Here is a 13,739-nt window from a genome sequence, read left to right as displayed (position 1 = left end):
TAATTGGGTGTATGTCAAGGGAAAAATCCGAAACTAGTATTTTTTTAAATATTTTCTTATAATTTTTCAATAAATAGATTCAATTAGGAACATTTACTTATAGCACCTGTAATGAAAGCATAGCAATCAAAGTTAATGATAACTGATTTTTAGGCATAGCGCCTGCCAACAAAATAAGAGCAATGCATTATTTATATATATTTGCTTTTATTTATGTCACACGTTAGTAAATATTTTATTTGTTTTGTAGACTAACTTCACTATTACTTACGTAAGCCATCTCAAACAACACGATGCTTTCAAGTATATTTTAAGATAAGATATGTCTCCATTTGTAGCTGAAAATGACTCTAATTTATGTCCTGAGAAAGCCTGTCATCATGTGGACTTCAAGGGCTTCACGTAAAAATATAAAAATATAATAAATGGATTAACATCCTTCATTATTATTTATTACTAGCGGACGCGCGCAGCTTCGCTTGCCTATTTAAGGGTGAATTCTAATAACCCATAAAACATGTGTTCAATGAAATATTTTTAAGTCTAAATTTCAAATTTTATAATAATCGGTGGCGTTTTAAAAATTTTTCTATATATACTTTCAACCCCTTATTTGCACCCTTAGGGGGTGAATTCTAGAAAACCATACAACATATGTTTAATTACATACGTTTAAGAGTCTGAATTTCAAATTTTATGAATATTTATGAATATTTGCACCTCTAAAGGTTCTCTCTAGGGGGGGAATAATAAGAGGGGAGAATTCTAGAAAACGATGAAACACGTGTTCAATTAAATACCTTTAAAAATCTAAATTTCAAATTTTATAAAAATCGGTGCCGATTTAAATTTTTTTCCATAAAAACTTTGAACTGCTATTTCATCTCTTTAAGGTTAAAATTTTTCGAAATCCCTTCTTAGTGGATGTCCAGATTACGAAAGTAAACTTTTGTCCAAATTTAACGTTTCTACCATCAGCGGTTACGGCTGTGCGTGCGTCTTATCTCAGTCAGTGAGGACAAGTCCTTTTATATATATAGATAATTTAAACATTTTAGTACTTATTATACTAAGAGCATTTGCATAGTCGATTAACGTATTTGATATTAAATACCTGAAGAACTTTTATTAAATTAGTGAATCACTTTTAAATTTTTAAATATAAATTATTATAAAAAAGATACATTTAAAAATATAAAAAAACCACTCTTCCGAGGGCGGGACAAGGGTCCAAGCCATCGGTGGCTAGGGCTCCAGAGAGAGGAACCTCCGCACAATACGTGCCGTCTCAAGTAATACTGCCTTCTGTATCCGGTTCTTGACCCAACAGCTAAGCGATAGTCTGTTAAGGTGTTGGTCGAGGCTTTTCGCTATTAAACCGTTAACCGAAACCACTATCGGCACAATGATAACAAATAACAAATTATTATAACAAATTATTATTACAATATTTAAGTACTAAGTCCTATAAGGGTTCTGTTTTATTGCTTTCGAGGTACAGAATCCTAAAACAGAAAAAAATACACTAAAAAATAAATATAAATAAAAGCTTTTAAAAAGTAATTATATTGATAGAAATATATATAAAATTTAATAATAATATACTATCTGTAAGGTCAGTCGTGGCACAGGGGCATAAAGTGTGACTGTAAAACCTGACTGGTTACTGGTTACTAGTTACTGAGTGTTTTAACACTAGGTTCTCTCTGTCTACTCTTCTGTGTGCGGGATACAGAGTGAAGCTGATTTGATTTTTATTTTGAAACATTGTCAGCCTACCAGCTATCTTAACAGAAGTAATTATAAAGTAATTATTAACAGTAAAAATTTAAGTAATTGTTAATAAAAAAATAAGAGAAAAAAAGAGAAAATTAAAAATTACTTAAACAAAATAATAAAAAAAACCAAAATGTGGTGTCGTGGGACACCAGTTAGGAACGAAGTTCGACGAACGACGAGTCCTTCGGCTAATGTAGAATCGACACAAATTGCAAAAAAAGTCGTGGTCAATTTTATGTAGGTTTTCTTGATTTTTCTCTTAAATTTTGCTGATTTGTTTTTATTTAAGTACAAGAAAGTATTTAGAAAATTCAGTATTTTAGTAAATAATAAATTACTTAAAATAAAAAAACATCGTAATTCAAATTATCAACTAAAAAAAGAAAGAGGGAGAAAGAGAAAGGTATTATACATTACTCGTCTGTGTATGCGACTGTCGCGCCTGCGCACGTCTCATTTAACGGTTTTATTCCACGCATTTTTCTTACGGTTTTACTATCACATTTTTTTCAGTTCGTTCACGCAGCGACATCCCTATCCCTTCCAAGCCTGCCGTAAGGAACTTCGTTCCAATAAATAAATCCGCTTTACGGTGTATCCCACACATAGCGGGGTAGACAGAGGGAACCTAGTGTTAAGACACTCAGTTCCCCTCTTTCCTTCGAACTCTGGAGGCATTGCGTGTTGAGTTATTCCAACAAAATAATAAAATTAGAAAAAAAAAATAATAAATTTATCAGATTTCTAAACGCAGCATACATTAATTACTTTATAATCTGACAACTGTCATTTAATCAACAAAATAAAAACTATAGTCGAGATTCATAGATAAATATAATCTAAATTCATATATAATTAAATATCATCTTAAGAGTAATAAAACATAATATTATTGACTATAATAAAAAAAGTAAATACCTAATTATATTAGATACATTTTATTGTACGAAGGCGCTCATATTTTAATGGTTTTTTTGGCCTGGGTTTCATGATTTTACTGGTTTTAGGAACACTTGTGAAAACGGCAGAGAACGAAGTTAACATTGGGATCATATCAATTCAGATTGGTACCGTCAGCACTTAATAAACTTATTGTTTATATTTTTTCCAAGACATGTTGAACAATGAGTCGTTCAATAGAATTGCTTGTGGGTGAAACAAGAACCTTACACCGAATTGTTCCAATGCCTCCCGATGGGAGCTGTCTCTTCCATGCTTTTGCATATTCTTTGTTTGAGCGTTTTGATATACAACAAACTAATAAATTGCGCGAGACTATAGTAGAGTACGTATGTCGTAACTGGAATGATTTAAGTATCTACACTAGCGCTCCAAACGGGAATCTTTACTCTTCTAAAGAAGACATGCTTTGCTTAACTACGTACGGAGCTACTTCCGAAATAAAGGCTGCAGTAGATTTGTACAATATTAAGATAGAAGTGTATTATCACAATGGTGTCCTACTTGGTTTATTCGGCGAAGAGAAATGTCCTATGAAGCGCTTACTCTAAACTATGTTTTAAAAAGAGCAACTCTTGAGTTTCTTGCTATAGTAGCTTCCTATAGGAAAAGTACTTGTAATGGCCAAATTGAATAAAGAATATTTTGATTTTGATAACATTATGAACCTTCCTACTTATAATTTCTGTACAAAAAGTAATGATATCCCATCAAAAACATAAATGTAAAAAGAAAGCCAAGTTCTGTAATAAAACGTATGCTTTCAGCGATAAAAGAAGTGAGATGTAAATGTATGCCAAGTTCAATGGTCAGTCCTGAAATTTATTTTTAACAATATAAAATATTTTATAACAACTGAAAATGCCCATTCTTCTTACAACTTGGAGACTTCATTTATGTGTAATATCTGACTTGGCTAGTTTTCAAATTAATTTACATCGATATTAATGAATGTATTCAAATTCTATTCTATTCTATTAAGATTCTATTGTAAATTCATATGAAAACTAGCCAAGTCAGATATTACACATAAATGAAGTCTCCAAGTTGTAAGAAGAATGGGCATTTTCAGTTGTTATAAAATATTTTATATTGTTAAAAATAAATTTCAGGACTGACCATTGAACTTGGCATACATTTACATCTCACTTCTTTTATCGCTGAAAGCATACGTTTTATTACAGAACTTGGCTTTCTTTTTACATTTATGTTTTTGATGGGATTACCTATTCAAGAACTGTTTATATTTTCAATATGTATCTCGTATAAATAAGGGTCTGCAGAGGACACCCTGGTGTATGTAAGACATTCCGTACGCACTGCCCTAATTTCAAGCGGAACTCAACGCCGCACTTTGTATAGGCAGCGTTTCTAAGATGACGAAATGTAAATAATACTTTCCCTCAAGTGGAAATCAAACCTTCATACGCTTTTACAGTGAGCCACCGTCGCTACGCTCCCTAAACTTAAAATCTAAAATAAATACTTTTTCCTGCAAATAGTTCCTAGTACAGATGAAGTCAAGTACTTACATTTATTATGAAACTTTGATTATCATAGTTCCTGAGATAGAACACTTTATCTCACAGCATACGATATTACTTCTATGAATATGAGAGACGGCGGGTACAGCGCGCCGTTTATTTAATACGATTTTTATCTTCATACATTTCCGTAGTTACAATGTTGATTTGAATTTCTGAATAAATAAGTCTGGGATGTTTCGAAAATCAAAATACTGAAATAAAATCCAATTTTTATACTTTTTTGTTTATTATTATTATTATGGTTATAATATGTAGATAGAAACTAAAGGCACCCCTGACAATCAAAGCGCAGAGTTGTCTTCCGCTTCTCTATCATACAAATCCAGAAAATTACTATAAGACATTCATAAATTACTATAAGACATTCATAAATTTACAAAACAAACGAACGAACTGTAACGGGATGTGAATGATGTATTTATAAATAGTTTCTACATGCGATAGCTGTAAATACAATTTTAATTTTTCTCGTGGAATTATTTATAAAATAGAAAATTATATTTTTTTAACCGCCCACATGTTTGCTACAGTAGGTAGAAGAATCTTAGGGTGAATATATTTAGTTCCTTATTTTCTTCCCAATTTTTAAGACATTACGTGTTGATTGGAGGAATTCAACGCCGCGCTCTGTGACCAGATCTAGGAAATGAAAATAACTCATTTCTCCGAATGGCAATCGAACCCACAACCGTCGCGTTACAATTAGACGATAACGACTTTTATTTAAATAAAAGTCGTTATCGTCTTATAATATAATTCAAGCAAAAAAAACATATTTAATCGCAATGAATTTTAAAATTTAGCAAAATATGTATACCTCGTATTCAAAGTTGTAACCCAAAATGCAGATTCCGTAAACTTCCTACAAAGCTTTGATGGGACTCGCGTTTATTGAAAAAGACTTTTGAATTTTGTATGGAATATTTTTTTTGACATTGTGAAAAATGTAAACGAACTTTTTTTGTGTTTCATTTACAGTTTTAAATTATGTTTTTTTTACTGTTACCTCCATTTTTTAGAAAATCATCAAATTTGGTGTTTTTTTAGGATGTTATTAAAGTATTAGTATGTTTTTAGGATGTTATTAAGAAATATTATTGAGGTTATCACGCAGTGGGACGACGTCTGGAGTCAGCGGTGGTGATCACTCACTAAAACTACACTTCCAAACACTTCCTCCTACTGGAGGTCTTTGATACTATGTTTTCAAAGTCAACCGAAGTCTCAACGGGGTAGAACCCCTACCTCTCTTACCGCTCAGTTTTCCATCATTTCAAATACATTTCCAAGTCTAAACGTGCAAACACTTTCAAATAACACCAAACAATTCACATACTACAATCCGACGAATAGACATTTCTATTTATATATAAATAAGAGGCCATAGCTCAGAAACTAAAAGCACACGTTCACAGCATTCATCTCGGAAAAGCGGAAAGATTTTTGAGAATTTACACTCAAAATAAGCTGCCAATAGCGTTGTTTAAGGCATACATAAAATGCCGGCTACGAAGAAATGTGTGTAGAATGAGATGGAACTCAGCGTATGCATGGACGGATTTTGTAAAGATAACATGTTGTTATTTTTTACTTAACGCGTTCTCTCACATAACAGGCAGAGGGAACCTAATGTTAAGACTTTTTGGGCTTTTTTGGGAACATAGTGATTTAACTTTGAGTGGCGTAACTCAACGCCACTCAAAGTTAAATCACTTTGTTGACCCTCACAATTCACCTAGAATTATGAAATTTGGCAATTAGTATCTACATGTAGTACTAATTCAGGAAAAAATCTGAAAACTATAAATTTGAGGTTAAATTCTAAAAAAATAAATGACTGAATGACTGACGAAATTTTGCCCCCTTAAAAAGGGGCAAAATATGGTATTCAAGTCGATAGTTCAAGTGAGGTATCAGTCTAGGATCCGCCACATGCTGTGCACGGTGGTTGAAGCTAAGCGAAGACCTTCGAAAACATAATATCTATGATACTGAGGGAAAGTTCCCCTGGTGTGGACGTGGCGGACGCTGTATGTAGAGACCGTAGCTTCATTCTCCCTAGCTACGAAAAAAGCGTGAGCTAAAAATCCTTAATAGTTATAAAACATAATTATATTTTACACTACTTTTAAATCATCATTGCCGTGATACAAAAAAAACTGTACGTGCTTATAATGAAAAAGGTAACCTACATATTTCCTTAGTATCTCACACTTAGCCCAAGTACACTTAACATATAAAAGAGGCTTTCGAATTTGAAGTAGTTACCGATACGGTATAATTGATGACCTTATTCAGTGATGCGTGGTTTTTATAATGAGGTCAAAAGTAAAATAGTTTTTATTTCAGTTTCATGTTTTTTTTCTTTATAACAGAGTATACAAAGATTACGATGTGTCAAGACACTCATACTATCTGCCCAAATTGGACAAAGTGAGTGGTGGGACTGAACGCTGCGTACGGGCGAGCGTACGGGTCACCTAACTATTATTACACTTATTTGTCTTCATCAGAATGGGAAAATTTTATTATAATTAAGTGGGCATCAAACCTACATACATTGTGCTTACAGTTACTATCCACTACGCAACGTTTGTTTTCATTTTTATTTAAAACACACTAAGGACATAATAAGACGTCCATGCCCTTTTTTGCTTTTGTATTTTTTTTTGTTATTTGGATTTTAAATTTATTTTGGGTTTATTAATCTCAGCATTAAAGTTATTCAGAAGAGTTACCGGTGGAGCTCAGTGTTGGTCTTTGCCATCCTCCATACAATGTTAAACAAAGACATTTTATGAGATAAAAACAAAATCATATCACTAATTCATCCGCTAAAATATAAAACAAATCATCCCGTGCAATGTTCATTACGATTGTTTTATTTTTATAGATAACTAGTGGACCCGAACGCAGCTACGCCCGCTTGAACTATACGAATATTTATTAAATATATTCATGAAATTATTTTCAGTTTTCAATAGAGAGAGCTCATTTTGGGTGACATTTTATAACAACAAACTTTGCAAGCCGTTGCTTAGCAACGCGACGGTTGTTATTAACATGGCGGAATAAATTGCATGTCAATAAATAAGTTTTTTAATATATATAGGTATATATCGAAAATATTACAAATATGAGAAAAAAAAGTATCCTATGTTCATCCTGAGACCCTCAAGTATCTCTATATGAGTATTTTATCACAATTAAATTAGCGATTTGGCCCTGATTGCGTAAAAGACAGACAGACAGACAGACAGAGTTACTTTCGAATTTATAATATAGGTATGGATTGAGAGAGAGATTGAGAGCTTTATAGATGAATAAATTGAACATCCTGCTTAATATATTGTTACATAGGCCGGCATCTGGCTGCTAGCGCTATTATATGTTTGTAGGTCCAATCTCCATTCAACGCAATTCTTATTATAAATTATTTTCATTTCTCCACTCTGGCCAAACAAAAGTATGAAAAGCATAAGTTTCTTAACAAAGGTTTTCTTTGTCTTTCCTGCTATATGCCGTAGATATACGTATAAAAATATTACATTTTCATAAAAAAACGATATAATTAACTCTTGAAATACAAAAGAGCCTTTCGAATTTGAAGTGGTTACTGATATGATAGTTCAATATCGGTAGCTTCATTCACCTGGATCCAGTCATACGTGCATTATAATGAGGTCAAAAGTAAAATTGAAGTATGCAACTGATTTTTTAATATTAATTATATAATATATTAAGGCCCTTTGACCGTAAACGTGACGTAGACCGTCACACCGACATGGACCGTAGGTTCCATTTCCATTCGTGGATATTTGATTAATCCTTACTGCAATATTTCTAAGCCAAGACTGGTGAACGAAATAAGATTTTATAAAAAATACTTAGAAACGTGTTTTTTTTAACGTACCTTATATTACCGTATATTATATTAGAGCAGGGGAGATTAATAAGAGGATTTTTTGTAATTGCTATGGAAGTGAGATAAATGGTTTTTTTAATTTTACATCTTAAAGTCCACGGAACAAAGTAGCGGTTGGAAATTAGTTTTGAATAAAGCTTACAACAAAGCGTATTTTATTATTACTGCTTTTAACATAAAATTCAAATATATAAAGTAATTTTCATCCTCAAATTGTATAAAAGTAACCTTCTTTCAATAAAAATGTAGCTATATGTGGAAGAGAATTCAAAAGGGTAATGCAAGATGGCGTGCCTCAGTGCATAATACGTGATCTTTGAATGTAATGTTTTGAAATAGCTTTACTTTGCATCAGCAGGTTAGGCAGAAGGAACCTAGTGTTAAGACACTCTGTTCATCACTTCCCGCCCAATTTTCGGGGCATTGAGTGATGGTTTTGTTGTTACCAGAGCGAGGGAAGTAAAATATTAAACAATTTATTCCCCGAATTAGAACCGAACCCGTAACCATCGCGTTTACAGTTGCTTGATTTACTTTTGACCTTATTTGACCATTTTACCAGTTAATTATTGGCACTTCTGTGGTTTAAAACTTCTTTTTTTGGATTCACACTTTAACAGAGTCTTAACATTGAATTCCTAGGTTCCCTCTGCCTACCCGGGTTAGTGGGGAATAATGAAGAAGAATTAAGACTTTGTTCCTATTAATTCCTATTTTTCTGTTCCTCATTTTTCACTGAGTTCTTGAGGCATTGCTTGTTGAGTGGCCGAAATCAATGCCATGTTTTGCCTCGTTACTAGGGCGAGTAAACGAAAATGTTAAGTAATTCATTCCCCGAATGGGAATCGAACTTACAACCTGTCGCTTTTACAGTCGCACGCATGTGCCCCTGCGCCACGACTGGCCTCTAGTGGCGTGATTATTTGAACTCTATTGTAATAAAACATATGATCTTACAGTGTTTCAATTTATTTCAATAAAGAAGTATAATTGAACTATCAAATTTGCAATTTTGTTCTAGGTATAGTACTGAACGTGCTTATTATATAGGTCATAGATTAATATCCTATTCCCCGTAGGTATAGGCAGCTATTTATAGTATCGTATAGAAAATTGCTTAAAAATAACCTGTTTTCAATACAAATATATCTGGAACAGAATTCAAACGGGCAATACTATTGAAAATGCAAGGTGACGTACAGTACTACATCACAAGCGTCTGTGGAATACAAAATGTCTGAGCAAACGATACCATTATGCGGTTTAAATTCTAAATATACTTCAAATATTTGGGGCTTGGAAAGTGAATATTTGTTAGTGGAGAATTTTATTTTTTATTTCAGCTTCACGGTGTAGCCTGCAAGACAGGGTAGGCTGAATGAATCGTGGTGTTGAGACACTCCGATTCCCCTTTTTGTCCAGGTTTTATGTCAAGCTTTGTCTACTAGAGTGGAAATTAAAAATAATTAAATTCAATAAAATCATTGCCTTGATTGAGTGAAGATCGAAATGACAACTATCACGCTTACAGTAAGGTACTGTCTATAAAATAATGTCTCAAAAAATATAGGCGGTGCGTGGGGAACGGAATGTCTTAACACTTGGTTCCCTCTGCCTGCTATATAGGGATACAGCGTGAAGCTGAATACATAAGAAAACTATACAAACTTAATCCATTTCAAATATATTTAATATATTATTTAAAAAGGTTAGATTGACCATTTAACCCGCAACCGCCAATTTCGACGGCCCGTGTGATAAACTTGGTTGTCTACATACTAAATTGCTTCACCTAAAACACTTTGGTTGTTCCTTTATACTATTTTTACTTTGTTAAATAGTCTTTGAGAAATTTTGTTAAATAAGTTGGATAGTGGATTTTGTATATAAATAAAGTAGAAGAAATCTAGTGTCAAGTTTTTATAGTGTTTTTTTTTTGTTATATTTTTAAATGATTCTTGAGGCCAGTCGTGATGAAGGCGCACAAGCCAGAGTAAGAGATAGGTTGTACGATTCGCACTTGAGGAAATGAAATATTTAATATTTTCATTTCCAAGTTCTGGTAACGGAGCAAAAGGCGGCGTTGAGATCCATAAAGGCGGAAAGTGAAAAAGATTTTATTATATTTTCTATATTGTTTACTCTCCAAAGTATATGAAAAATATTTCAAGAAGTATATAAAATAATATAACTCTTAAAATATTTTTTATCCATTTTATAATTCTACATACCGACCGGACATAGAATTCCAACATAGGACGTTTTAAATCAAACAAAAAATAATATTATATTGAAAAACCAATCTAAATCGATGATCAAGCAAACATTTTGTATTCAGCTGGTAGAGAATGAAGAACTTTGGTAGAGTCCCCGAGGTAAGCATTTCGAGTATGTTGGGGCCGCTGCTATCCAATAATATAACGCGGTAAGAATATTTTATTACATATATGTAAATTTTAACAAACTAATTTGTATTTTAATTTCATCCTTTTAACAGATTCCCGTATAACAGGTTAAGTAAGGGAACCTAGTGTTAAGACACTCTATCTCAACTACTTATAAATATTAAAATTAGTTAAGTTTCAATGTATTTTTTTAAGTTTTTAAAAGGGTAAAAGGAAAAAAAATATTTCGTCAAGTGGGGACAGAACCTACAACCGTCGCGCTTATTGTTCTAGCAATTAGTAATAAACTTTTAAATATATTTGATCACAAGAAATCGAACACAAATCCCTATAATATTTTAATTTATACCAGATTTTACAAAATAGGTCTCTACATTAATGAAATGCATTCGAACAGAATGCGATTTCTAATTTATCGACAGATAAGGGGTACGATTTAGACTGGCCCACTCCCGTAATGAGTTAGGTAATCTGTGGGAGCTATCTAGTTTTGTTATTTGTGGTAAATAGTTTTAGAAACTTCAATTAAAGGTATGTTTTTCAAGTCTTGGTATATTTAGTTAACGTTAGAATAGATGTAACAGTGAAGCCTCTTGGTAAAGGGAGCCTGGGGTTAAATCCCTCCCATTTTCCATTTTAGATTAATTATTATTACATTTAGATCATCCTGAACTGATGCCGATGATATACTAACATTAAAATTAATATAAAAACTTACCATCCAAACGTTCTTTTCCATTGAAGTACCAAGTCACCTTCGGCTGAGGTTTACCTTCCTTCACTATACAGCTTATGTTCACCCTCTGTCTCTCCAGCAGAGAACCGAAGATATCTCCATCTGATAACTCCTGGCCCTGGTCGGTTATTACTTGCACCGATTTTGGTTTTACTGTGGAAAAAAAATATACAATTAATTAAAAAATCAATCATTGCGTGTTAAGTGGCGGAACTCAACTCCGTGCTTTGCCTTGACACCAGAGCAAAGAAATGGAAAGATAAATTTAAATAATTATTTAATTTGCTCGAGTGGGGATCGAACCCACAACCAGTTGCGATTTCAGTCACGCTTTGTGCCCCTGCACCACGACTGGCCTCAATTATTAAATGAAAAGTACAAAAATATCACTAACGAGCTTAAAAGCTTTAAACACGCCTTGTCATTATACCCGTCGCGTCGTCCTGATACAATCGCGTGCTACAAGCAAAGGCAAATACACTTTTTATTCGGGAATCTATCATTTTATGCAAGTTTCTAATTGTCGTAGTACATGACTTCACGTTATGGGGTGGAGATGGAAGGAGGTAGGTAGAGGGAACCTGAGAAGTCTTCCCCACTTTCCACCGAACGCTTCAGACATTGCCTGTCGAGAGGCGGAACTTAACGCCGCGTTTTGCCTCTTTACCAGAGCGACGAAATAAAAGAGTTAAATATTCCATTTTCTCGAGTGGGAATGGAACCTACAACCCTTGCGTTTACAGTCACACACTTGTGTCCCTGCACCATGGTTGCCTCTTAGAGATAGGAGATAGACAGGTAAAGATACAATATTTGAAAAAGAGTTTTCCAATCACTTTTCCCCTCCCCAGTCCTCAATCACAATTCTACTTAACATCGTTAGTTGATTGCTCAGATTTTGTTTAACGTAATATTCTTACTGAAATTACATTCTTTTATGAACAAATACCTACGGCTTATTTTAAAAATTCAATTGTATCCAAAATTGAATCTAACAAGATGTTGGTTAAGCGTCGGCGGTAGCAGCCCGTGATTGGATGGGTGGTTCGTTATATTGAATTATGATTTGTACGCTCGTATGTTAGTCTGCAATCAATTTTAGAATTTGTCTTCGTTGAAAGTTAAGAAACTTCAAAGCAGAGAGCAGAGATATATAGAATATTTTAGATAAATTTTTGTTTTACAAAAGATTGAATAAGTATTTTTTTCGTTCCACGCTGTATTCCGCAAGCAGTAGCGTAGGCATAGTGTTAAGACACTCCCCCCACTTTCTGATTAATTTTCGATGCATTAAGTGTAAAGTGGTAAGCTTGCTTTACCTACTTATTACCAAAGCAAAGAAATGAAAATATAAAATATTTTATTTCCTCCAGTGGGAATCGAACTCACAACATGTTGCGTTTACAGTCACACGCTTGTGCCCTGCGCCACGTGCGCCTTAAATATACAAAAAATAAGCATGGTCCCTCTGTTTACCATACTATATGAGATACAACGTCAGGTACGGAAAAAATATGTTATATATAATAAAAATAAGGAAATAATAACATAAAATTAATTTAGCTCAAGAATCTGAGAATATAGTCTAGACTAAGACCTGATTTAATACCTAACAACGTGAATAGAGGTACGCCGAGATAACACCTAACGCTTTCACGTTGAATAAGGAATATTACTTCGAGATGCTAAGGATTAAACATTCAGGGGTGTTTAAACATATTGAAATATTTTAAACACAAATTATGCTAATATGTGTATATTTTGGCTCAATTTTGTTTGTTGAAAATGTTTTTGATTGTGTTTATCATGAATAAATATATTGAAATATATAGATCTATTTTATTTTTTTTCTATATGTGTAGCAAAATCCACAAAGATACTGACTTGTAGAAATAATAACATCGCAATCCTAAAATATTTAAGGTGTTAAGGTATAATATAAACTCATTGTACGGAAAATAACGACAACTTAGTAATTAATCAATACGAGAATTTGGTTTTTTGCTAAAAGCGTTAAGCTAAAACATAGTACATTTATCGAAGAAATATGCTTATATAACGCTATAAATAATATGAGCAAAGTTTATGTGTTACCAGGAGCGTGATACACAACTCTTAGGTATTTCCATTTGACCAAGCGGGCACAGCCGTAGGTAAGGCTTGTAAAGTATAAAAAAAAACCAAATATTTAATATTGAAAAAAGAAGTATAATATTGGTTCTGAAAGTAAACAAAAAGTAACTATTCAATGACACATCTGTCAAATTTGGCGCCAAATGCGTAACTGTCATTGCCGCCCAATACCTGTCAATTTGTTTTTTTTTATGAAATGACGAAGGCCGGAATCGTTGTGAATAATGCAGGATTTATTTAGTTTTAGCAATGAT

General features: G+C 33.1%; 1 protein-coding gene across 9 annotated transcripts in view; it reads right to left on the bottom strand.

Annotated features, from left to right (window-relative positions):
* Nucleotides 1-13,739, bottom strand: part of nrm (neuromusculin) — a 324,468-nt gene that overhangs the window by 53,669 nt on the left and 257,060 nt on the right. For all 9 annotated transcript variants that reach the window (XM_085190212.1, XM_085190294.1, XM_085189785.1 and 6 more), the window contains exon 5: nt 11,335-11,505. In XM_085190212.1, the coding sequence (XP_085046338.1) occupies nt 11,335-11,505 (171 nt within the window). The remainder of the gene's footprint in view (nt 1-11,334; nt 11,506-13,739) is intronic.

Source organism: Heliconius melpomene, chromosome 1 (genome assembly GCF_056956725.1).
Source record: "Heliconius melpomene rosina isolate 202511_hmr_F chromosome 1, ASM5695672v1, whole genome shotgun sequence".
Lineage (NCBI taxonomy): Eukaryota > Metazoa > Arthropoda > Insecta > Lepidoptera > Nymphalidae > Heliconius > Heliconius melpomene.
The sequence above is the reverse complement of the archived record's forward strand: the minus strand, read 5'-3'. Positions and strand labels throughout refer to the sequence as shown.